The sequence below is a fragment of the Eimeria maxima genome, genomic scaffold (assembly GCF_000499605.1).
Source record: "Eimeria maxima Weybridge genomic scaffold, Emw_scaff188, whole genome shotgun sequence".
NCBI classification, from domain to species: domain Eukaryota; phylum Apicomplexa; class Conoidasida; order Eucoccidiorida; family Eimeriidae; genus Eimeria; species Eimeria maxima.
Genome location: NW_013563614.1, coordinates 13,200 through 39,545, shown reverse-complemented (window position 1 = coordinate 39,545; position 26,346 = coordinate 13,200). Strand labels below are relative to the sequence as shown.

General features: G+C 46.1%; 4 protein-coding genes across 4 annotated transcripts; 1 reads left to right on the top strand and 3 right to left on the bottom strand.

Annotated features, from left to right (window-relative positions):
- Positions 1–6,888: 6,888 nt before the first annotated feature.
- Positions 6,889–8,074, bottom strand: EMWEY_00020460 (hypothetical protein; the record flags this gene model as incomplete). Its single annotated transcript, XM_013477781.1, has 3 exons — positions 6,889–6,984; positions 7,571–7,636; positions 7,739–8,074. The coding sequence occupies 3 exons, from the start codon at positions 8,072–8,074 to the stop codon at positions 6,889–6,891; spliced, it is 498 nt and encodes a 165-aa protein (XP_013333235.1).
- Positions 8,075–11,671: 3,597 nt separating this feature from the next.
- On the top strand, positions 11,672–16,337 carry EMWEY_00020450 (hypothetical protein, conserved; the record flags this gene model as incomplete). Its single annotated transcript, XM_013477780.1, has 11 exons — positions 11,672–12,581; positions 12,968–13,130; positions 13,409–13,472; positions 13,745–13,803; positions 14,111–14,285; positions 14,494–14,708; positions 14,973–15,073; positions 15,272–15,308; positions 15,485–15,544; positions 15,921–15,981; positions 16,239–16,337. 11 exons carry the CDS (start codon positions 11,672–11,674, stop codon positions 16,335–16,337), a joined length of 1,944 nt encoding a protein of 647 aa, XP_013333234.1.
- Positions 16,338–16,769: 432 nt separating this feature from the next.
- On the bottom strand, positions 16,770–22,030 carry EMWEY_00020440 (ATP-dependent nucleolar RNA helicase, putative; the record flags this gene model as incomplete). The annotated part of the gene is made up of 12 exons (XM_013477779.1): positions 16,770–16,998; positions 17,121–17,242; positions 17,474–17,545; positions 17,765–17,976; positions 18,170–18,303; positions 18,528–18,631; positions 18,893–19,045; positions 19,309–19,405; positions 19,752–19,960; positions 20,044–20,379; positions 20,885–21,082; positions 21,461–22,030. 12 exons carry the CDS (start codon positions 22,028–22,030, stop codon positions 16,770–16,772), a joined length of 2,436 nt encoding a protein of 811 aa, XP_013333233.1.
- Positions 22,031–23,541: 1,511 nt separating this feature from the next.
- Positions 23,542–25,164, bottom strand: EMWEY_00020430 (R1 protein, putative; the record flags this gene model as incomplete). Its single annotated transcript, XM_013477778.1, has 4 exons — positions 23,542–23,624; positions 24,155–24,356; positions 24,567–24,642; positions 25,073–25,164. The coding sequence occupies 4 exons, from the start codon at positions 25,162–25,164 to the stop codon at positions 23,542–23,544; spliced, it is 453 nt and encodes a 150-aa protein (XP_013333232.1).
- Between the last annotated feature and the right edge of the window lie 1,182 nt (positions 25,165–26,346).

The following is a 26,346-nucleotide window of genomic DNA, read 5'->3' as shown; positions in this document are numbered from 1 at the left end:
CTATTGTAACTCCTTGATTGGTGCTGCAGCTGCTGTTGCGGCGGCTGTTGCTGCTGTTGCTGCTGATCCTGCTGTTGCTGTTACTCCTGGTGTGTCTGGTGCATGCTGCTGTTGTTGCTGCTGCTGCGGTTGGTGTCGCAATATTTAGATGTTCTTACTGCTGCTGCTGTCGCTTCTGCTGCTGTTTACAGCTGCTACAGTGACTGCTGTTGCCGCTGGTACGTGCTGCTGTTGCAGCAGGTGGATGCAGCTGTTATAGTGCAGGTACTCGTTTTATTGCTACTGGTCTTGCTGCTGCTTCTGCTCTTGCTGCTCTTGCTGCTTCTGCTTCAGCACATTCTACTAGGCCTTTTACGAGTAGCAGCAAGATAATACATGAATCGGCAATTAAAGCCTATTTACGGGTTTCCTCTTTTTTTGCAACACCTGTGTTTAGTTCTTGTAGCCGCTGGTGGTCTCCTTTTCTTCTTTTTTCTCATATTTTCCCCTCTTTCTTTCTTTTCTTCCTTTGTATTTTAACTAAATTTCTCTGTCTACATCTTCTCATTTGCTCCCTCTGCACTCGTGGGGCTTGGTGCCGCAACAAAATTGACAGTGCAGCTGAGAAGAATCGACCCTCTACGCGCCAGGGTTTAGGGTCTAGATTTTAGGGTCTAGTGTTTAGGGTTTAGGTATTGGGCACTATCTATGCGATTCGGGTGTCATATATGTTGATTACGCTTGTGCTAGAGATGAGGGGCAAAGGGCCTTCTTAACAGCGATTGACCTTAGGGTTTAGGGTTTAGGGTTTGCGTTGATTTTTTTGAAACTAGAAAAAGATGTTTTATGTTGTTTTCCCCCGTAGTAGCCGGAGCTGCAGCAGAACAGGTTTGCTGATGCAGAAGGTGGTGCTGCAGGTGCTGCTGCTGTCGCGTATGTTTTCTTAATCCTTTTTCTTCCAGTCCTCATCACCCTGTAGATGTTTTATGGTTTAGGGTTTAGGGTTTAGGCATCTGTAGCCCCACTGCATGCAATGAGACACAGACCCAAAACAGCAGCTGCAGAGATCGTATTGCATACTAAATGTTTTGGGCTTTTTACGTTTATAATCTGTTGAGTTTTATGTAGCAGTGCATCACAAAAGCTGCTGTAGCAGCAGCGGCAGCATCTAGTGCTTCTGCTAAAATATGCCGCTGTTACAACACTAGATTCATAAGCCTGTGTCCATCGGAGCATTAGCATTGTTTTTAGTTTATGCCGAAACAACTGAACAGACAGAATGCAATTAAATATTCAATTTGTTTCTTGTTATCTACTCTGTTTAGTCTTTATTCATCATTACTAGCAGCAAACGACTACCACGGTAGGCAATAGCAGACCATCGGCAAACAACAAAAGGGACAACCAAGCACAAGGGTTTAGGGCTCAGGCTTTGGGTGTTCTTAACCACAATTTAAAATGCATAATATTGTAAATTTATTTTCATATTTAATTAAACGCATACAAAAAAAAACAAAAGAGTGTTTGTTTCTTCTCTCTGCCACCTTCCTCCACAGTATTTCAATCCCCTCAAAAACGAAACAGGACAGGCAAAATAGAGGGAAACTGCATTGAAATTCAACTTAATTCGTTCGCATTTAGCTGTAAATAATTAGTTAGTGTAAGAATATTACATGGTTGAAAAAATTACTGTTTTATGCTTACAACAAGAAGGAATGACATGTGCTCTAGCACGTGCCTCGAGCAGCAGGCGGCCGCCCCCCCATCAACCTATTCTGGAATATCTTATCGTTTTTTGTCATTTTCCCCCTTTACAAGTGAAACATACGTAAATATTTCATTGAAAATATATATTTTGTGAATTAAAAAGGAAGAAATAACGCCAAAGACGCCCAATGATCTGCTTGTGACCTATGTGATCTATACAGTACCCTTGCCATTGGAAAGAGGGGCATTGCCAGGCCCTCCCCCCCCTTGTTATGTTGCTACCATTAGAGCTGTGGGTAGTTTTATCATTTTGTTTTTTTGTTTGTTAAAAGTAAAATTACAGTTTAAATTGAATATTTATTTAAAATATCTCTGGAAAATGATGCGACGGATCTGCCTTCTTCCGCTCTTTCTCCTTGGCTTGTGCAGTTCCCGCTGCGGAGCCGATTTGCCAAATCACATCACTCTAAGTATAGGTCCAAATCCCCTTTCTATGATTATTCCTAAGCTTTCTCTTGATTTGCATGGACACAGCTCGAGCAGCTCGGATTCCTCCTCCTCAAGCTCTGATGAGCATGCCGCAGAGGAGCACACCCATCACAACACCACCAAGCGCAGCCACAAGCGTATGTGGGCGCTGATGCTTATTCTTCCTGCTCTACTTACACTCATTGGTCTTTCCGTTTTTGCTGCAAAGCGTGCAAATGTCGATTTCAAAGCCCTGATGGAACGCCTCCATTTGAAACAAGCGGTAAGCTATAGCGGGAAATAAACATAAAGTAGACGATATTGACCTCAGTATACCGATAAATAACGCCAAATATTCTTTCCCTTATTTTTAGTATTCTTCTATGTGCTTATAGAAGCGGCAACTATCATTTAAAGCACAAATAGAATCCACAAATTGGGGAGGAAACCCTGGAAAGTGTCGATCTAAACAGGACAGGACAATCTGTTTACTTCTGTTTTTAGTGTTTTATTGCGTAGAGTTTATTTGGTCAATTTTCATATCATTCATTCTCCTGCATGTTTCGTTATTTATGGGTGTTTAAGGTTATTTGCTTATGTTTTTGTCGTATATGTGTGCTTTCCTTCAGCAAGAAGAGGAACAAGGCGATAAGAAAAAAGGAAAATGAGGGATACACAAAAGACTTGTTCTAATGTGCGTCCGCTAAGATATTTGAATATTTACCCAAAATAGAAGTAACAGAACAGCCTATGCTGATAGTATTACTATTTATTTTCTTTCTATAAATGCAACAAAAAGGAACTTCAGTGACGTGAAACGCTAGTAATTCGTGTCTGTCTGTTAATATTACAACAAAAAAGCTCGGGCTTTTTGTTTTTATCTGCTCTCTGCTATTCCCTTTGCCTATTCCTTTTGTATTTCCTCATCTATTTCCTAGTCAGCAGTGTCCCTGAAAGAATCAGGGAGACAGATGCAGCAATAGATGACAAAAAAACGGCGAAAAAGTAAAGCAAACAACAAAAATACAAATAGAAATCCCTTTGCTTGTGGAGATTGTTTGTGTGTTCTTGACGTTCGTGTACTTGCGTTTGTTATCTGTCTATTAGCAATTACTATTTATCATTTGTGTATTTTATGCAAAACACTGCTAGTTGAATTGTGTGAAAGTCGCACAGCAGCACGTTGCTCCTGTTTAGTGCAACAGAAGAATAAATTGGCATTTAATGCACGCATATGAATTTTATGTCTTTAAATGAATGCAGGTATTTTGAGGCAGCTTTTAACTGGGGGCGGACAACGATATAAAAGGCGGCCTGATGACGGAAGGGAGGAACCAAGAAGTAGAGGGAATGCAGCAATAAAAGAAGAAGGATCAGCCACTTCGTCGTGTAAATTAGCATACAAACATATATATAGATATATATATAGATATATATACAGCTATATATACAGATATATATGGATGCATAGTAGATAGAGAAATAGGGAGGGGCGGTCTTTTGTTGCGCATTTGAACGGTTGTTAAAGTTATACTGTACATGAAATGCGTTTGATGATGAACAAATGAATTCATGTTAGACTTTATTGTAAGCGAATACAACGCGTGTACTGTGTTTGATTATTATACATGTAGCATGCTTGTTCGTCTACATTTGCTGGTTGTCCTGGAGGTTTGAGTTACAGTATTTTCTAAAAACCTCCGCTGCAGCAGCAGCAAGAATCACCAATTTAGTGGTGTTGCATTTGGATCTTTAATTTCTTCTTCTTGCCTGCATGTGAGCTTAGTTTGCAGCAACAAAGACCATTCCCCTTCGCTCTGGAACAGGCGAAGCATCTCTTGCCAATAGCAGTTTTGTTCGCTTTCAACTTCTCCAATTATTTTATTTAAGTTCTCTTTTCCTTTCAATAACTGAGCAAAACACTACGATGTTACTGCACTCAGCGTACAGCAAATTAGGCATATCAGTGACTACAGGCATACAGAGGAGGAAGCACGTCTTCTTATCCAGTACGCACAGGTCCATCCATGTACGTGTATATATAGTATGTATCAACACATCGAGAGGATGGAGCCAATGAGTTTTCTTAGGAGTTTAATTGCGTCGTTGAGCACTTCAGAGCAAGTTTTGATTGTTCTATAACGGAATTCATATGTTTTCTTTCGTCTTCGCCTGATCGGAGACACTTGTTCTTGGCGGCATCATTCCCCTTACCCCCTTCTTGCCTCCCTAGCAGTCTTAACAGTGTCATTTGTACCTAGCTCTTTTTCTGTGCTTAACCATCATGTGTCTCTCATTTGAATTAGTGTACTGACCTTCCACCTACCCAATGTCCTTCGCAGTGGCTTGATGATGATAATGCAGATACACCTCGGATGCAAGAACTCTAGCATGCGTCTTCGAAAGAGCAAACATATTTATAATTAGTTGCCGTCTACCAGCGGCAGAACTACGCCCAAGCAATGAAATGATGATAATTGGTAGTAGTAAAAGGTCGTCGCAAAAGGGGGCGTTAAGCGAACGCAGCCTGCACCGAGCAGGAATTCTACCTATCATTCCGCTTCTGGTTGTAGCCAAAGACAAACAAGTACAAACTAATGGTTTGCGTTTTCCTGGTTGGAAAAACAACGCTACAAGGGGCATGCGGTATGCTGTGGACTAAAGTGAAAAGAGGAAAAAATTAAAGAAAAAGGAAAGGATTGTTCCTGTTTTAAACAGCACGGAACTTCAAACTGTTGTGTTCTCTATAGCTAAAAATTTTTGGACGTTCGTATAAACGTCTTTACGTACGCTTTGTGCGATATAAATAAGATATTTCCTTTAAAACATCCATTTGAAATTGCCTCCATCAACCGCTGCAGTTGTGTAATGCAGAGGCGAGAGAGAAATTATAAATGTTGTTGCCTTCTTAAACAGCATACTGCAGTGGCATGCTTTCCTTTAGTATCATACGGTTGTGTGTATCTGTCTGTGTGTCTGTATACTTCTCTTTTCCCGGCTTTTACATAGAAACCTGCACATCGGTTTCGGCCATACAGATGGACAGAAGCTGTCTTATCATGCCTTCAAACAAATCCAAATATTTAATTTGGCTGTTTAAAAGTTAATTTTATGTTTAATTAATTACCCAATATCCAAACTAAGGATGCACATAATCAATTAGGTAATAATTGCGTTCATCGAGGCTGCTGCGGCTCTTGTTTCTTGTTCAGCTCTTTATCTCCACGGGGTTAATGACAATGAGCCGCCTTTCTCTATACACCTGTATTGTCATTGTTCCGTTGGTGGAAGGATCCGCTAGCAACGCCAAACACATCGTTTACATGAGATCATGAACCACACTTTTGGACTCGTGTTATGATCGTGCGGGATCGAGGTGGGATTGGGATATTACTCACGGCTAGCAGCCACGAAGTACTGCTGTTGTCAGAGGCTCATCCACGCCCTCTACTGCTTGAAGAGGGTGCAGGCCAGGAAGCCTGCAATAAAAAGGAACAACAGCATCAGTGTGAACGCTACTGCATATCACCACCGCCAGAAGCCACCAGCAGCTTTTTTGTCAGCGGCGAAGTGCATGTAATCTTATTAAAGGCAACTAAGTAGTGACGACGTACTCCAGTCGCCCCTGGCACGTCCAGCAGAACAGGTGCAACGTAAATCCTCTTGGCGGGCTGAGGAAGCGCAGCAGCCAACTAGCCGAAAGACGCATCGGCATATTTCCGTATCTGTCAAAACCAATAACTACATCTGTATCCATCACTACATATATATGCATCTCAGTCTATCAAATAATATACATATAGAGATAGTTATTTATATTGTTGCAAGAGTTTACACCAACTGCAAGTGTTTTAACATCGGTATTACCTCGGGGGGTGGGTAGTCATCTTCCTGATCACAAAGAAACGCAAAATGGAAAAAAGCAAGTTTCAAAATAATGGACCTCACTCTACCTTGTAATAGTGACATGGAGGTGCAGTCCTAAATGCCACTAGTTCTCTTCTATTGGAACACCGAGGTAAAATGCAGAAAGGGAGAAGGAGCATGACAATGAGATAAAATAGAACACAATGATATTGCAACAAACAAGATAGGAGTATCTGAGAGAAGATATGCTCAGAGGGGACAAGAGGACAAAATATGAGGAAAGCATCTAAGTAGGGCATCGCTGAGATGAGGGAGCCAAGATACGTTGATGATGATATAACAGAATGTACGGCAAAAACGATTTCGTGCGAGATGGGTCTGGACAAGATGAGTGAAGATAAGAGGGTTATATCAACTAACGAGAGGAGATACTTAAGTGCACTTAAGTGCATATAGACAAGCTAATCAGAGAAAACAACATAATATGTTGAGAAGGTAAGATGTGTTTAGAAGGCATTTTCCTCTGTCTCACCATTGGCGGTCCGTACATACGTGCCAGAAACTTCAGTACCGAATTTAACAGCCGCTTTTTCACCACTTTCTTCTTCTTTGGGGGTTTTGGAAGCTGCAGAACCGCCCACATTATATAGTTGCAGCCCCTTACAAAACACCCAATTTTTATTTAAACTAAATATACTGCCTCCTTAATTATGTTCGAACGATCAGAAATGCATACAAAGGAAATTGTTGGGATTCGGACAATCTTGCAGGGGTGTGCCTCCTGCGCTAGTAGACCTGATGCAGCTACGATGTAAGTGGCTATGTCTATATCCTGATAATAACATTCGATGTATTCAAACAGAAACATTAAATGTATATAGATGAGAGAATAGGAAGCAGAGACGCATAGGTGCGCTTGCAGGGGTACTCAGGACGCGCCTCTTCGTAGGATACACTCCTCTTCTGAAAAACAGCACACAGACTCCAAACAACTAAACATGCCCTAAGCCATAAACACCCAACCAGCACAAGTATCTGTTCGCATCCAACCACACACACAAACAAACACAGTGGACCCAAGACCTGCTACACAGCACAAATTTGCAGATACAAAATCCCTACATTATGCATTATCTACATATTTGCAAAAACAGGTGAAAATGTTGGAGAAGAGGCAGCGGCTAGTATAGTCACTTCAAAAGGAGAAAGCAGCTTATTGGTAAAGAGTGCATCAGGCGGCACAGAGCATTAAAAGTCTTACGCCCCTCCTTCTGGACCGGGTTAGGTTGCTTGTCTGTAGAAGTCGTCGTTTCTCCTCTGTGGCTGCAGGAGCAAACCCGTCAACTACCTAAGAGAAACCAGCAGAGTCTGCTTTTTATTCGAGTATGTCTAAGGTTTAGGTACTTTTTTTGGAGATCACAGCATAAATACAGTTGTACAACTGTTTACTGTCATCTATCGGTTGTTTTCCAGGCCTGAAGGTTTGCATGCAGTTGGCAAACGTAACTAGGGGGAAACTGTGTTGTATTTCATCACTAGTTGTGCTCACTGATATGGATCGATACTCAGCGCCATCCCCTTCGCCTTCGTCGTCGTCGCTTTCTTCTAATTCTTCCTGCACGGACAGCCGCATTGAGAAGAAGTTAAGTAGTCAGTCTCATTATTTTGGTTGCCCTTCTATGATACCTTACAGTGTACAGACACTTGGTTGACCCACCTCCCAACTAACGGAGTACAGAGAGAGGCCCAAGAAAAGAAGCGTGAGGAGGCCGTATAGGGCAGCAGCAGCCTTTGGCTTCCTTGAGACAGCCGGTGTCGCCACCTTCTCTACAGCGGCTGCTGTGCTGCGTTCATTTTGTTCGGGTTTTGTTGGAGCAGCGGCGAAAGGCTGCTGTGGCGCATCCGCTGCCCGTGGAGATTGGGCACCAGCAGAGACCTTCGGAGAAGATACGGGCGCGGCCACATTCTCTGTTGCAGACGAAAATCCCGCCTCCCAGTGCTGAACAACTAAAAAGAATAGGAAGAAAAGGTATTGGCCGACTGCTACCCTCATCTCACCCTGTAGTGGAAATGTGGTTGCTGCTTCGACGCCCTACAGCGGACGCCGGCGAACGGTTGCCGCCGGCTCTCTTCAAAGAATGGAGTTGCGTTTGCGTTTCAAAACCAATTTATGCGGTAGTAAAAATACACAAAAAAGCATAAAAGGATACTTTTTGAGGCGCTAGACAGAAAAGGTGGCTGTCTCACGAAGGAAGAGCCTCAACACCACTGCGAGGCAACACTGTGTGAATTGTGTACTTCAACAGATATTCCCTCTTGAGAAGGTGTCTAAGTTTTTGACTGTTTCTGATTATTCAAATTTCGAGAACGACCTTACTGCACCTTTTCGCAGTTCAACGAAACTCAACCGGTATGAACGACTCCAGAAGGAAAGCGGCAAGGAGACGGAGTCGGCGGGCGAAGGCACACCGGTCTGTGGAACAGCTGACTTCAGTGTTTCATAATTAAGATGTAAATTAGAGTTACAACCTGAAATTATAATTTATAGAATCGTTTCTTTCCATTCTCGTGTCAATGTGCTCCATGGAATCTGCCTAAAGATACCAGGAACCCTGAACGTTAAGTGGGCAGGTGTCGGAACGCTGGACGCAGGGAGAGATGACCAACTCAAATAATGCAACACCTTCATTTGAAAACTACAAACAGTTCATTATTGCATGATGGAAGATGCTAGTATATTGATGATGTATGCAGGAAGATGGGAAGCTACTGGGCATTTGCATTCCCTGACCAAATCCGTGCGGCAGCCAACTGGTTATTCGAACGCAGCATTTGCAACAGGCGAATTCCCCAACAATTGTCTAAGAGTTTCTTGAGTAGCCATAGAGCCACATTACTTGGAATGAGGGCTAGCAAAAGCATATGATGCTGCAGGTTCTGTCATGAGTTTGCACCCATATGTACATGAGGACCTTCCCAACAGTCTCCACATATCCTGATCGTGGCAACTCACGAGGCTGGAGCTGGTAAGGAGTGCATCCGGTCAGTCACAAACGGCGCTGCACATTATAGTAGGTGCTGCAAGGCACCCTTCCCATGCAAGCGTACCCAGTTCTCTTTTGAATGCCGTTTGTACACCTGCTAGTTGGATGCTATTGACAACCGTCAATAAAAGCAGCACAAATACGGCCCAGTAAACCGAGCGTCTCTCTAAGATTGAGTGAAGTCCCAGAATGAATAGATAAAGGGTGTACAAGAGTAGAAGTTATAAACAAGCCCGTTTTCTCCCCATATATGCACTTTGCAGCTGCATTCACACACTGATGGCCTTTGGCCGCTGTTAGCATAAGATAAATGCAAGCACTACGTTGCAAACATCCACACGAATTTGTTCTCCACGCAGAAGCGCCAATCCGCCACAACGCATTTCCAGTTCCTCTGCATATCTGCATGGCAGAATACAAAACAGAATTTCCAGTTCCCCATGGCTCTCACCCAATCCTACTGCTCCCTCTATCAGTGTCTCACATGCCACTGTTGCTGCTGTAGCTTCTGCCGTCCCTGCAGCGTTCGCCAAATCCGTGGCTGCTCTTCTGCAACCACTCGTGGTCCAAATAAGGGCGAACCTGATAGTTTGAGCATCCATCCACGGGCTGGAACAGGTCTGGCACTGCCAGGACAACCTAGAGAAAGGTGTTCAGCCCCAAATACTGAAAAAAAGTGTTTTTGGTAGACGCACTGCTGCCATTGTAGGCACTATAAGGAAGGTAGGAAGCAGAATAATGTTACATGGCTCCTAATGGCACACAGGTGCGACTTATATGCCCTTCTTGAATCAAGAAAACAGCAATGGCTACGGGATTAGCAAACAGGGCACAGCACAGCGCCGTTGTGCGCGTCCCTGCCGCATTGCTGCCAACGAGCTAAAAGTTGCATTTAGGTATTCAAAAGGAGTCGTCTCAACAATGAGGCCTTATACCCCCTATGTGGCATCCGACTGCGGCTATACACCCTATGGCGCATCCGACTTCTCAGACTGGCGCTGCTGGCGTTTTGCTGCCACAGTCCCCTACCAGAACTGATGGTAATGGTGAAATATAAAAATTGGTGCTAACTCTACATTAGGTCTGAGCCTTTCCCACGGAGCAACAGCAAATGGCCATACGGAGAGAGGATTTCTCCGGCTCTTTGCGCTCCTCCTCTCTTCAGAGAGGGTGCGAACCAACCCAAACCAAGCTGCACGAGTGGAGAGTGGCTTCTTCGGCAGCTGTGCCGGAGTGTATTGCCTGACATTTCTGTGCTCCTCCCATTCACTACCGCACTTGTGCCAAAAGCCGGTGGAATGTCGAAACTGCAGAAGAACGCAGCTGGCGTGATATAACCGTGGATCGGCCAGTGGCGTCTGGGACTAATGGTGTCGGTAAGCAATGCATGGAAGAGTGCACTGTTCTAATATAAAAACATCAAGCAAAAGGGAAGGATTCAGCTCACCTTCATCTTTTCTTCTGGGCAGTAAGTCACAAATACTGCACCATCACGCGCTGTATCCACTCCCGACAAACAGGCCGTGAGTTAAATAGCTGCACGGCGTTGATGGATCATCAGTGAGCACTGAAACACGGCTATTGCATCACATTACAAAACTTTCCATCATCATACCAAGTATGTAAACATGTTTGGCACTGTGTCCTGCTCGGAGTGGCAGTTCACAGCCATGGATACAACCGCAGGTCGAAGGCTTGTCCGCACGACAGCATAAAAGAAGCCTACGTCTTCATCTATTCACTAAACCACTTGATACACACGTATATGGACATCACTAGCCAACTAGAAATGCGTGTACCACGAGAGACAGCAGATGCCACGGTCCAGTACCAGCTCCCATGAAACAGCGGAACAAACAAACCGGTGGCAATTCACACTGACTCATGCAAATAAACATTGTTAATTCACATAATTCGCCTTCAAGTGCCTCAAAAAAGTAGTATAGGCAGCGCAAACTCATCTCCTCCATATGACCCAGAGATTACGGGGGCCCCGACGCTGGGGGCCCCCGTATAATCAAGAGGAACAACTCAACTGTCTAGCATATCTTTGTCTTCTGTTGGTTGCCTGTATTACTCAGTTAAATTATCTAAACCCGAACAGTCCATATATCTTAATGTATTGATTACTTTATCACTGCAGATGATCCCGCGTGTAGCTGGATGAGGTCTCGCCGCTGTTTCTTGCATTGGACCCTGCATTTTCCCGGAGACTGCAATTTCTTTCAATTATGCTGATAATCAGGATGGTTTCTTTTGACCACAGTATTGCCTGCTGTTCCCAGTGAGCCGTGTGAGTCTGCACTATCTGCATCCTTTTCTACGTTGAGCAGCCCGCCTAAACGTAGGTGCCTGCTACTGCGGCGGCAGGTCATTCATCCTTCTTGAATTTGGTTGTCAGTTGGGCGGTTTAAATCGGTCCCCGTAACCCTGTGAGTGAAGACATTTGCCTTTTGCTGTTTCGTAGGCAATACAGAATATTGAGAAGAGATGGGATTTTGGGAATTCAGCGAAATGATTGAAACAAGTTACCGTCTGCTGTTCTCATTACACCAGGCTCCACGATTCCTCTCTTCCATCGAAAATCAAATGATCCTCTTATAAAAATGAAGTGCAGACAAGCGTTTCTGCTCTCCTCAATTTTGCTCTTCCAGCCCCCGACTGCAAATACCGTACGTTTAGCCATTCAACTCAAAGAGGTCCTCTCACGTGGTTCGGCCCTGCAAAATGGCGATATTTGTTGGTTCGCAGCAGGAGGCGACAAAAAGGGACGTCTCCGATATCCTCTTGGGTTCGCTAGTGCAGCTCAGGCCCATGCTTTTGTTCCGTGTACTATCAAAGAGGCCACCCCAGTTAAAGCGAGAGCGCAAACAGCAAGGGCAGAAGATAATGCGACAGCAGCAACAGTGGAGGCTCCGCAAGCAACAGCACGCGTGTTACCAAAAAGGAGGAGACGTGTATCGAAACTTCCGGCCACAGAAAAAGGCGAAAATACATCAGTAAAAGGCGGAGATGACACTCCTTTGGCTTCACCAGCATATGTCCAAAGTGCAACATCACTTGTTGGTCCCCCAGATGCTACTGCTGTAGAAGATCCTACGGCGGCAACTGCTGCAGGTGCTGACGCTGTTGTCTCCCTTGCTGGAGCGGTTCCTGTAGCAGCAGATTCTTCAGTTGCTTCGACATCTCCTGATGCTGCTCCTCGTGGAGCAGTTGCCGTGCCTTCTGCTGGAAGTCGTGACAGCTTTTCTAATTTTCCAATTACTAGTCTCCGCACCGCCTGTCGAAAGCTGCAGTTGTCTAGCAAGGGCAAACGAGGCGAGTTGGTGCAGCGACTGCATGAAGCAGCATCTGTAGACGAGATTGTGTCTCTTATACAGCCATCGGAGCCCCCGATGCAGCACCACCAAGTTAAAGAAGGGATGGCATCAAGACAGGAGCCAGAAATGCCTGCAGGAATTAACGCAAAGCCAGTTTCCCACCGCTGCCACAAATGCAACCGACGATTGTCCTCCAGTAAGCAGGAGGAAGTACAAAATGCATGGGCAGTGCACAAACACATCATAATTTTACAGCAATAAGTTTACTTTTGTATACAATTAGGGAGCGGGATTCTGGTGTTAAGATAATGGTGTTTGAACTCCACAAAGTTGGACGGAAATTTAACAGTTCGACAGATGCAGTAGAATTAAAGAAGTGATATTGTGCTTGCACGCAGTGCAAAGCGGAGTGAACGGAATTGTCAACGACATTACAGCCGTACACGATTGCTTGCAGCTTCATGCATGAGGTATACATATTTGTTTGGCTGCCGCCAGTGGTTTTGTTTGCCATTCCGATCGGCAGCACTGAGCAATTAGCAGCAGCAGTAATTGCTGTTCCTGCTCGTTTTCTTGTTGCAGCTATCAACTATAGCAGACTTTGGTGCTGCAGCAAGAGGTCTCTGTGGATAATTGTGGTGTTGCATTCAGAGGCCCGTTTCTGCTCTGCGTGCGGCGCCACCATCAGCACTGCGGGCCAAGAGACGCTGAGGGAGTTTGTTGAACGCGACTTTTGGCCAGTCAGGTAGGGGTGACAAGATATAGTCAACTTGAGCACATTTACGTACTAAGTGCTCATTGCTCTTCCCGTCAGTGCAACGGGCGGAACATGCCCTTATGGATATGCGTCACGACAATTATGTGGTTATAAGCAAAGAGAAAACGTGTGCTAGGTTGGGGGGGAAGCTGCTTCCAATTTGTAATAGATAATCAGACTTCACCATCTCGCATTTGCAGTTAATTAACGGGATAAATATAAAAGGCCTTTCCTGTTAGTCCTTCGTCTTGTTTCACAATTTGCAGAGAACAGGAAGTAGGAAGCAACACAATGCGAGTTGAACGCGGATTTTGGCAATCTATTTTACAGGTTCGTCGTTGGCTCAGCTGAATTTATTGTGCCGTTCCCACTTTCCTGGTGGTAACATGCCCAGGTGCCGTGCTGGTTTGCTTGTTGATGCTACTACAAGAGCTCTAGCATGTGTAGACGCTTTGTAGTAGGCGAGCTGCTGTTGGGTTCTGTGCTGTTGATATGGCTTGCTACTCCTGTTTTCGCCGTTGCTACTTGTATTCCTGCTCTTGGTCCATCTGTCATGGGAACGCCGCCTGGTATATCGTCGCATGAACTTCTGTCTCTTGCAGGTTATTGGAGATGTCCCTGTGGCAAATCTGTCTTCTGCTATATGGGAAAAGTATTTGGGGTACGTACTGTTGCAGGCGACTTCGCGTCCAAATTACGCCACTTAGCAGCATGTTTCTATTGTGCCCTTTAAGGGGTCTAACTATATAATGTAGAAGCGTTAAACTCGCTGTAAATTTTTTTATCTGTGTAGAGTTGGTGCTGGCCGCATTCTACTTTTTTACTTCAACAGTAACTGCAAAGTTACTATTTGCAGTACAACTGAACACAACGGATCCATTTCACTGAATCGGCTCGGCTGTTGTTGCTCGTTCCGTACGTGTTCCGAGTATCCATTCTTTTCTTGCATTGTTGTGTGGGTGATTTAGGGTGCTTAAGCAACGCAACTGTTCCCCGCGGACTCAGGTGTTGCACCAGGTTGCGTATTTGGCTGCCTTGAAGTATGCAGTGCACACAAGGCGGCTTGACGGAATTCACCCCTTCCGCAAGATAAGAGGTTGTACGAAGCGTACACTCGTGTCGGTGCCGTTGACAGCTGAAGAAGTACGTGGAAGCGTTGCGTATGTTATTGCTCTTTTCCTGTCAGCTGGAAGACGCAATTGAGTATTTGGTGTACGTTCATGTAGCGTACAAAATTATGGCATTTTGTCGTGAAGCATTTGCACATGCGGCCCAGTTGCCCTTAATTGGCAATTCCGGTCAACTGTACCCAGTTGCTGGGTGGGTCCATGCGCCTCACGCCGCTTATCAGGTCTACTTGCTGCTGGCCGCTACTCCCAACACAATGCACTGCGCTTTATTTGCTGTTGGAATCGGCGCTGGCCTCCGGCCTTCTGAGATTTTGTCGATGAGGTGGGAAGACATAAACATGGAAGATATGACGGCAACGATTCGTGGCTCAAAGACAGCAGCATCAGCGGCCGCCATTCCTCTTACGAATCTAGCAGGGAGAGAGCTTATGCGCTGGTACACTATTCCTGGCCTTCCACCCTGTCTTATGCACACTGACTCATTCGTTGCTCAATAGCCATAATAACGATGGCAAAATGCAGAATTTATACCATTTGCCTTTACAGCAGAAATCAATGTAATATGCATTGATCGTGCGGGATTGACGAGCTTCTTAGTCCCTTTTCTGCAACCGGTAGAAAGCATCTACAGCAGTGGCTGCTCCCTGTGTGACAATGTCCCAGAACATGTAGTGCCTCGTGCCCTTACGTCGTTGTGCAGGTGGGAAGAGGAGGGTAAACCAACAAGCGGCCTGTGCTTCTACGCGGAGGGAATACGCACACCCAGCAACAGGGCAAAACTGGAAAAGAAGACACCGATCCGTAAGACCATCAACCTTGTGTGAACGTTTCGGTCTTCGGTGGCTCCGAGAAGTAGTGCGCGCGCTGCTGCAGTATTCCACTGGCAATCGAACAAGCACTACACATTATTCCGTCCCTTCTCTATACGCATTTTTTGGACAGCAGTCCGGAAACTCCCTTTGGCAACGCTGCCGTCTGTCTTAGCTGATGTGCTCGCAGGCTCATTCAAAAAAGCTCTGCTTGCGGCTGCGCAGCGGTAAGGAATGGAGAAGTTGCGGCCAGTATGCTTTGACTAAGTATGGGATTAGCTAGTGGACTGTCATTGCATAAGCCAACCTATGCTAGGTTTGTGTGCTTCTCCATGATCTTAAAGCGCACTATGGGTGGTGCCGTAGGGCTGTTGTCCTGGTGTTTCCGCATAACGTTGTGCAGAGCAGGCATTGATGAACTGCGCTGTGGAGAGCGCCGCCGGATTTTTCCCTACATACTTCGGTGAGGGCAGACAGAAGGGGGGGTGTGCTTCTTGTTCCACCTAGAGGGCACAAAATCCGCTACTTGCCAGTACCCCAAGACATGACAATCAGAATAGGTTTGCACTGTAACAGGTGAAGGGCCTAGAAATGGACGCCATGTGACGCGTGATGTGTCGATAAATTAATTCGTGTGGTCTAAGCAAATGCCTCATGGGGTCTGGCTTGCTATTCCAATGAGAGCATAGTTTATGCTTTATGGTTATCGATGCGTATATATTGCAATAGTCTTGTCGTGCACATATGTATTACGGCTAGCATGACACAGTATGACGCCTCCATATTAATCACAAAGACATCATGCTCCGTTTGATATGATCCGTTTGATATGGCTGCAGGCACTCATTCGCGACAATTGCAGCCACTTCAAACCCCCCCGTGCCACTGCCCGTTGCACAGGTTCGAAACATTTAGTTAAACAGCCATAATTATTCAGGGCATCACTGCACGCAGGAGAACTTACACGTCCCCACAATTGCCAAAATATCGCTTGCTTGGCGCCAAGGAACTTAGCACCTTAAATATTGTCGTAAAGCACTCAACAGTTCCAGACAAATAATCCGTCGTCGTTAGTTCCCTGTGTCGCCATCGTAGACGGTGCAATACGGCTGTTCTAATCGAGTCTGGCCTAAGGTCTGGCTGTCTGCGTTATTCAGGCTGTAATGCGACATACATCCTCAAAAATGCTTCTGGAGACATATGCAAAGGCCGGCGCTTTGGTCATCAAAGAAGGCCTCCGGAATTTTAAGGTCTAACCGTTGAGAGCTGAAATGCTAAAATGAGTTTGTTTCCTTGCGGGAAGGTTTGCGTGTGTATTTAAGTGATACACGATAGCGCTTCCTGTTAATTCGTGTATTTGCTTATTTGCGCTAGATTTTGAATATAAACGTTATTATAAAAGCCAACAATTTACGTTGTTAGCTTCAATAGTTTACGGGGGATGCATTTGCTGTACGACGGGGTCTGCTTGCTGCACGGAGCTACAAACGAAACAATCCCTGTTTAAAATGTGTTAAGGTCAAATTGCGGAGCCAATCAAATTATTGACTACGTCTTTCTACAGGGATAACACTTGATAAATCCGCTACTTAATCAGGCCAATGCCATGCTCTGGCTTTTCCACTCCACTTAGTAGCACATCTAGTAGATGAAGCAAATGTTGTACACACCACAACACGTGGCATCTTTCATTTTTTTTTGAGGCCTTTGGTGCTTCTCTTTCTGAGGAAGTTGCCCTTAGGTTCCTTCACGCCGACCCGTTTGTTGTGCCTCAGCTTCCACAGCTTCCTTCCAGATGTAGCGGGCAAGCATTCTGGAGGCACCTCATCTGGATGCTTTGGCATTTTCGCCAGTTGTGACTGTCGCGTTATCTTCTCCCGCCATGCCTTCCGCTTACCATTTGAAGTGCCACGTGCCCTGAAACAGCCAGGTCGCAGAAACGCATTCAGCCATGCTAAGTGGTTTAAACGTAATATCCAGCCCGCCACACACTGCACGGGGATGTGCTTGGAAGCATTACGTTTTCGTGAATGGCCTACACTGCTGCTTTAAAAGACTTGAGGGGATCTGTGATAGGGCGGCGACGAGAACTCCCGTGATACCCTTTTGCAACTGGTGTTGCAGCTGTTTGCTGTTGGATCGCGAGTTGGACAGCTGTCATCTGAAGAAACACAGATGCAGACAGCAAGCATCAAAGCGCTTCTGTAGATTCCTTTGAGCCACCCTATTGTTCTGCGGGGTTGGTGAAATGTGGGGGAAATTCGCATCGACAGCATAGGAAGGAGACTCTGTGCAGTGGTGCGTGACTGCAAATTCTACAAGCAAGAACTAAGTTCCTCTCCCTGAAGTAAGCAAGGTGACTAATGGAGCTTCTGGTTGCCTGATAACCCACTTGCGTTGGGCGTGTCTGCGACAGAAGGTAATCAGGCAGATGCCCCAACGTGCCCTTTGAAACATTCATCTCCTGAAACGGGAAGCAGAAGGCAAGGCAGTATTTTTGAGAAGTGCCTTACGTTGCCGTGTGCGACACACAAATCCCTGTTCTGTACAAACCATGCCGGCAGCTACAGGCTAAGGCCGGTTGCTGCCCTGCAGGGTTTCTTGCGAAGCAACAAACAAACTGGTGAATGCTTGAGGACATTGTATGAACTTGTGCATTATCGTAATGAAGAATTCGCTATACCTTGAGTTGTTTGCACGCCCTCTTCAACACCTCTCTATCTCGAGGATTTCTCTCAAAAAATTCCTTGAGCTTCCTTGAGTTCAACAACTGCTGCTGCAAATCTCGTGCAACAGCCGCGGCAATGATACGTTTTGTGATGCCTCGCCTCACATCTTCAACTCTGTAGCGGAAGCATTCGACATCTTGCAGCTTCAGCGACAGCGGTGTAAGTGCTGAACAACAAATCAGAGGCACAGAGTTACTTCTCATAAACTGTCGACGGCATGCACACGCAGCAGCTTGCGAGTGCTCATGGTTAGTAGATCTAATGAAACCTAACAAACAAAAACGAGCAGAACCATAGAAGATATCGATTCTAACATCGCATTTCTGAAACGTGTGCAATACTCCACTAAATAGGCTTACTGCTATCGGCTAGCCCTCCTGGAGCTTTTCGCATTGTAAACATTTGCTGGAGAAGCAACTGCTCCTGTTCCTGAGACGCGTCAATGAGAGTGACTGCAACTCCCGTAGAACCTCCGCGACCTGTCCGGCCAATTCTGCAAATCATTGCAACAAACAAAGTCGGCAAGCATGAAAAAGCTCCTTCATAAAACTTGGGAAGCAGGTGCCGGTGAGGACAATATTCACTCAAAATCCGATGGATAGAAAGCAAACGCAGTCTGATTGGGGGCAGCAGTAATAGCTAACAGAGCCCATTCGCTGGCAATCGGGTGGAACACCCTCCAAAACGTGCACGAAATAAACGAGCGTGCCCTCTTACCGGTGAATATATGACTTCAAGCAGTTCGGAGCATCGAAGTTAAACACACACGCGACGCCCTGCAGGTCGAGACCTCTATGCCCAGCGAACTCCGTTTCCTTGGTCTGTAACCACAGCCAGCAAGACTCCTTTAAGCTCTGTTTATGTGCTCAAACACGAAATTGTATCATTGATGAAGTTGCAACACACACATGGAAGGGTAGGCACCACACGGTCGTCCCCAAATATCAACGAATCGGCAAACGGGGCTAAACTGCACTCCTGCTGCATGGAGAGACTCTGCTACACAACCCTGTAAAGTTACGAAGAAAAGCTTCGAAAACTGTGCTGCGCCAGATAAAGACAAATTTAAGTGCAATGTTGACCTTGGTTGCGTCGTCTCGCCGTCGTTTTCGTGTTTGTCCATTACTCGCTGATGCCTCAGCAGCTTCCGAATCCTCAAATTCTTGAGGGTTGCCTTCTTCCATGCACTGCCCGTCATTCGTAATAAGAATGTCAATGAGGCCCTGGTTGAACGCCTGAAGAAAGGAGACCAGCCTAAACAGCGAACGGCTCACTCTATGTCGAAAAGCGATGTGCATATAAGATGTGAAGTACGTACGATTCCTGAAGTATATGTAGCTAAAAACAGCAATATATTAGCACGGAAGCAAATTTCATTACCGCGTGTTACAAAAGCGTCACTGTGTGAGCAGCACTGCCGATGTACCAACCGATACACAATATGCGCCTCAAACGAAGCGCACATATTCATGTTGATAGCAAACGGAGAATTGCTGACCTGAATCTGCTGCTCTCGAGCCGCTATTGGCAATGTCGGACTTAAGACACCGCTCGCTATTCCAAATCGGTCAAGGAAGAGGCGTAACGCGTACACGCTGTGGTGCGCAAAAGCAAAACACCCATCTACGATGTAATGCGTAGGGAAAACACCAAAAATGCAGCAGACCGAAGTTCAGCGCAGCTAAGCAGACTCCGCTTCACACTGTTGCATATTTCGTGACAGTTCAGGTAATACAAGAATAATCAATTAGTTTGAGAGATAAACAAAAACGCATATCCGTGTTGCCTACACGTTGCTCACTTTTAACAGCATGGAGTGGTGAACGATTCTACGGCACACCATGGCTTCGCAATTATGAATAAATGAAGATACTTTCAAGACTTGCTATCGCTAAATATAATCATGCCCATCTGCTAGGAAGCAAGCATTCGTAAACCTACTTTGAGACATCTTTGCAGAAGACTAAACACTTCAGAGGGACGAGACCGAGACGAAGAAATGCATAAGCCACAAGCCACTTCTCTGCATCTGTTGGGACTTGGAAATAGAACTCGCCAATGGGGCTTCCTCCTCCGGCGCCTGTTCCTTCTTCTTCCTCAATTCGAATAATTAACGGCTTGTGCAACATCAAATTCTGTAGCTGCGAAAGCTGCAGCAAAATGCAGGCCAAACGCGTAACCCCATTACATTAGTCTTACACCATAGACCCTAATCCCGCCGAAAGCAACTAACCTCTTGATTTTGGGTAGCAGAGACTAGGATGGTTTGGTAGTGGCCTGCTGCTGTTGATGGCAAGAGCTGAAGAAGCTTCTTCGTATCCTTTTCGAAGCCAAAGGCAAACAGCAGGTCGGCCTCATCGACAACCAACATCTCCAAGAACAACTGAATATCAAACCGCTGGTGCTGCTGCCGCAAACTGCTTAGGTAGTGCAAGACACCCGTCGGGGTCCCCACCAGCACCGTAGGAGGTCCTAAGAGCTTTCCCGAAACCCCTGTCGGGCTGGCCGTATGGCATACGGTTACGACATCTTTGGTATACTTGAGCAGATCGGTTAGGACGTCATAAACCTGCATAAAGATAACGGGAAGGCAAACCTGAATGAGTCGCGAAGAAAGATTTTAGACACTAGACGGAAGGCATGAGAAGGCTACATAAGCGTTCTACACAATGCTAGTATTGCTGGTACACTGCATCTTTACTAGTTCTCCAAGTATTCGATGGTGCAACCACAAAGTATTTACTTGCTTTTCTACCACAATAGCACACTACATATGCAAATTTGTCGTTCTGCTCGAGAAAGTAGGGGCATCAGACTAATGCCGCTGTATATAGGAAGCCCATGAAATACCCCCGTCAAAACTACTTCCATGAGCTCCTTGCTTCACTGCTCTTACAGTACAAAGACTACCTCACTTTGAAAACACTTAAGGATTAGATCACCTCTTATCATGCTATCTCTTGTACTGATCTTAGCATCGTCGGGCTTATCTCCACTACCTCTTCTTAATTGTATTTTCTCCCGATGACTTGGCTATCTAGGCTAGTTGCTACCGGTGTGTAATGCTTGCCCACCTGAATACAGAGCTCCTTTGTTGGCACCAAGACCAGTGCACACAGAGGTGGAAGCTCGGCATTCTCCCCTCTCTGCACCTGCTGCTGCTGCAGCTGCAACAGCCGCTGCAGCAACGGTAACAGGTAGGCCAGCGTCTTCCCGCTGCCAGTCCTCCCCTCAACTAACAAATCTCTGCCGCTGAGAGCCAAAGGTATCACCTATCAGACACAAAAAAGCAGCAAGCAACACTCATGATTCAAAAGTGTGTGAATAGCAGAGCACGCAATTTTCGAATCCCAACTGCACAGGCACATACATGCACGCTTGCAACATTAGAGAAGTGCAACCCCAACAGCAGCAAGCAGCAACGGAATCACGGGGTGGAAGCCACTGCGACACCATTCGCAGAAATAAGTGCTACTCCAGCAGCAGTACCACTAATAACACATTCTGACAACAACAGCATCATTAGCATCGACGAGGACATAAGCAGCAGCCGCTCGATCAGCACCAATAACACTAAACAACAGCTGCAAAGCCTGCAAGTACAAGTGCTGAAGCAGCATTGGCAAAAACTACAGAAGCAGCTGTATCACCTTAGACTGGACGTGTGTTGGATGCTGCAGCTTGAGGTCATCAATAAGGGCCTTGGACAGCCTCCTGTCTAAATGCGTTGCTGCGAAGTCCTTAAATGTCTGGGACGAGTCAATTATTTCGGCCTGTCTATACACCTTAACTTCGGAGTCCATCCCATTTTCTGCTGGTGCCTCTGAGCCTGTTGCTTCTGTCTCTGCCTCTGCACTGGCTGCGAAGTCTTCATCTCCTGTTGCTGTTTCTGTTGCGTTGCTGGATGCTGCTGCAAGTGAGCTCTCATGAGTAGTATCCTCTGCATATCTCCCTGCTTTCTCTGCAGTTTCTGCACGATGTTTCCTTGGCCTCTTACTTTTGGGTGGCAGTTTCTCACCATCTACTTCAGCGAGTTTATGCATCCCGCCGTCCTCAGAAACCGCATCTACACCTTCCGCAGGTGATACAATCTCCTCCTCCGAGTCTTCCGAAGATATTTTTCTTTCTTTCAGATATTTCTTCTTGATGGCGTCTTTCTTACGAACTGGAGTGTGGCTATGCTTAGGCGCGGGCGCTTCAGACGCCTTAGCAGTCGTCATAGCGCCAGAAAGAACATTCCAGCAGAAAAGACCCCCTTTAAATGGTGTATTTACCGCCTTTGAAAACTAAGTCCGAAGCAGTTGGTTGCCACCTTCAAATGTAGAGCCGACGAAGGCTGAGTAGCAGTTTGTCATGCAGCCACTGGAATACTAAAGAACCATTAGCGCTTGAACCATTACTAAAGCCGCCATGGAAGGGTAATAATAAATAATAAAATCAACAATTATTCGTACCTACAATAAAGTAGATCTCCACTGCTGACCGGGTTGAAACACCTCAACCTGCATGCGTGCCGAGCCATGAGCAAAGCGGCCCCACAAGACCTTCTCCCTACGGGGACCGGTGTCAGTCTGTAGATGCGGTTGCAAACAAATCCTAAAAACTTCATCCTCTTTAAATTGAGTAAATTTGGAGCACTACACTCCGGAAGCCACTGCTGTCATTGTAGTTCTAACTAACACCGGAGGTACCACAACCTGCCCAATCCCGATGGCCCATCCAGCGTACCAAAGTTAGCAAATACAATCCTAAACAACTCCGCTACACTACCACTGCACCTCTACGTGAAGTATCGTGCACATTCTATATTCCATTGGAATTTTTGATGCTTTCCAACTATTTCCTCCCAAAACCGATAACTGTTTCAAGCCGAGCACCTGCCCGTGTAAGTCCTTGTAAAAAAAAGGAGCGCCAAATTGAAGACGAACCTCAGCTGGCGACGAACTAAAACCCCTCACAATTCAGTAAACCCCTTTGCGCCCAGCTCCGTTTACCTGGTATGCTCGTGCATCTGGACTGGCCAACAAGGATGCATGAGGAGGTTCCAGATACGTTTGTATCTGCACAAGGAAACTGCATAGATGCCGCAGTTACTTCTGAATGCTGACTAGAATGTACCTAAGGGTAAGTAATGGCCTATGAACGAAGGCTGCATCTGGGTTACAGTTATTTCCCTTGCAGTGGCAATAAGAGGCTTTCAGACAAACGCCATGAGGAATCAACAAGGCAATGGAGGGCAAAAACTGCTCTCCCGCCTCTCATCCTCGTCATCGTTTCATCAAGCCAAGTAGGCACGCGCATGCATCCAACACAAGGAAAGATGGCATCAGTGTAACTATGACAAGCTGCCCTCAGCTAGTATGGGATCGGTAACGCAGCGCCAAAACGGAACAACGCACCATATCCCTCAGGAAGCAAAAGATTGCATCATCTTGCCCGAAAAAGCACAGCGCATACAAAAAATGAATATAGAATTATGTTCTCATGCGGATACGCACCGATGCCATTGGGGAGTATTCGCGTCAGACAAATGCCTTCTAGATAATCAGATGCGACGCACGGGGCAAAAACTGCCTCTGCGACGCTCATCCTCGTCATCGTCTCATCACGCGGTTTGGCAAATGGATAATTTTAACAGGAAAATGTCACCAACAGTAACATGCAATAAAATGCAGACACAACACATACTCCGAAAAGACGTGCACAAAGCTTATAGAACGAGAGCTCCCAATCAGAAAAAATTGGCTCTGTAATCGTCAATACCACCAGAGGTGGCTTCAGGCCTATCATTGGGGTCATCATACAAGCTCTCAACTGAATCACGCAAGGGGAACGAGAGCAATAAAAGCACTTTGCCAATGTTCACTACTCATTAGCGAAGATATAGAATATGTGGATGATGAACTGAACAGCTGTTGGAACAAAAACGCCTGATAGTGCACAGCATACAGCATTATCACACAGAACGTAAGCAGGGAGGTTGAAGTCAGAGAATCAAATGCAAACCCGAAAGACGGTAAACAGCACTGAGAAGATAGTACTGCAGTGCAGTTGTTGGGAAGAAAAATATTTGGCATGAGTAAGACTTAAGAATACACCTAAGTTTGCACCAATCAAGTGATCCCCCCCTCACGGTTTAAAAGCCCTTAACAACGCAGCTACACGAGCACGACCGGCGCAATGAATGCACTGCACCTGACCGAGAACTCAGTAGTAGCTGCCTTAACATCCTGTCCATTTGAACCCCGTCGAAGTGATATGCATGCTGCCTCACAGCAGCAGCTAAGCAGAAGCTGATGCGGCAGCAGGCTTGGTAAACACATAGTGGGAATGGTGTGTTTCACCAAGAGGCCTAATCAGCCCCTTGCTATACAACTCCCGGATTCCCCTGCGAGCTAACGAAGCGTTGATGCGTAGCCTTTCACAAATTGTGTACGGCGTCACCAACTTCATCTTGGGCACCTCTGCCATGAACTTGTCCAAAGTTGCCTGGTCGAACATGACAGCGTAGTTCAGCTTGTCCTTGCTCTTCCCCTTGGACCACTTCTGCAGGAACCAATACAGAAAGTAACACTCGAAACAAGCTAGAAGGTATGCTTGCTCAAATACATGCATAAAGCAGCCGCAGAACGAGCAAGCCAAGCAATCAAGCCGATTAACACAGATGAGCAGCTGAGCCAATAAAGTCTTAGCAATATGAAGCAAAACAAGTCATCAATTAGAGGTGATTGAACAAGAAAAGATAAAACGGCCTACCTTCTTGTTTTTCTTGCTGCCGGCGGCCGCGGCCGCGGCAATCTGCTCCTTAGTCTTCTTTTCCTTCGGCGCCATCCTGCTAAGGCGACGCACAGAAGACAGCGGAAAGAACACAAATAAATTTCATGAGTTAAAAAATGGATGGTAAAGTATGCTGCGCAGCGCCACGACCTTGCTCTGGAGCACAGAAAGTGGGGCTACCGCCGTCTCGAACGCTCAAGAACTGGAGACAATGAAGGTCCTCCCACGGTGGTCAAAACGCACCATAATGCATCGCAAAACGTATTTAACCGAAATAAACACAAAACACAGGACGCTGAAGTTGCTGAAAGGTACAAAGTGCGAAGTCTGTCGGTGGCCCCACCGTATCCCCGAAGCAAAACCCCTGAAAAACCTACTGCCGAACCCGTCATTTCAAGAGCTCACCTGTTATTATCCTCTAGTTGGAAACCAAATAGGAAAAGATACTACGGCTGACCAAACATGAGAGCAGGCAAATGTGGTACCCACCCTCATGCGGCTGCCGCGGAACAGAACTGCGCCCCGCAAGAACGCGGCCGCTGAAACAAACAGCCCTGTGTTCACCCAGCGCCCGCATTACGTATCGTCGCCATCTCATACCGACACCCCTATATATAATATAATGAAAAAGAGAACAAAGTAGTTGGTGTATCTTGTAGGGAATCCTTAAGATATATACATATAGACGCTAATTCCATTTGCTCGGATACGCAAGGCAACGCAGACAGGTTGATAAAGCCCCCATATTGGCGCCCATCTAATTGGCGCCAACCACACATTTACGTAAGCAATTAGGCCCCTTTTGTCTCCCTTTTTTTTGACTGTTATGTACTATGTTTTCTTCCATGTCTGTCCCCCGTGTACGCCCTCGATCGATTAATTTTCTTCTGTTCCGCCGATTTTGATCAGTGTGTAACGAGGCTAGTGGGTCTTTTCCACGGAGCCTTCAGTAGGAAGACTACAGTAAAGTACTTTAGACAATGCATTATGCTTTTTTCTTCAACCGACTCTTCACGCTTTAGGCGCAAAGCTGCCCGATTGCCTATAACCTTAGACGGCTCTATTTGAGGTGCAACGAACCTTGCTGCAGAACAGCCCATTATGCAACTATAACCGAGATCTGTTTGTAGGCTGCACCAACAGCAACTGTAACCGAGATCTCTTTGTAGGCTGCACCAACAGTACAGTCAATTGTTGAATCTTGCTGCGTGGCCGCAGGTTGCCTAGTGAGCACGTGTAAGTAAGTTGTCTACGTTGCATGTTTGGTGATAGATGTACCTCGTCGTCCGCAAGCATCGTAATCGCTCGAGTGACCACGAATCCGCTGAATGTAGTTGGACAGCTTGGCTACTTTCCGTTTGGCTTCTCAGTAGTGGCGTTCTGCTGGTGTTCCTGCTGCTCCCTCACTTCTTTTTCGAGCAGCATGCCTCCCAGGGTCGAACCAATGGGTTTCTTGTGGATTAGGGTGAATGCCTGGTACTTCTGCACCTATGTATTAGACGGCTTCGGGGTAATCCTTTTGAGGCGCTCATATCGCCTGTAGCATACTATGCGATGTTCACCTGCCTGCACGCACCAGGCGAAAGAACCTTCAATAGGCACTAGTATGCTACCCGCACGCAAGCCAAATCCTTTGTCAGCATTTATCTATAGTAGTAGTGCATACAGCAAAGAAGGCTTGTTCGTGTGTGCACGCCGTCCTATGTTGCACGTGGGTTGCACGAAGCTGCACTGCAACTTACGACGGGCAGCCAATTCA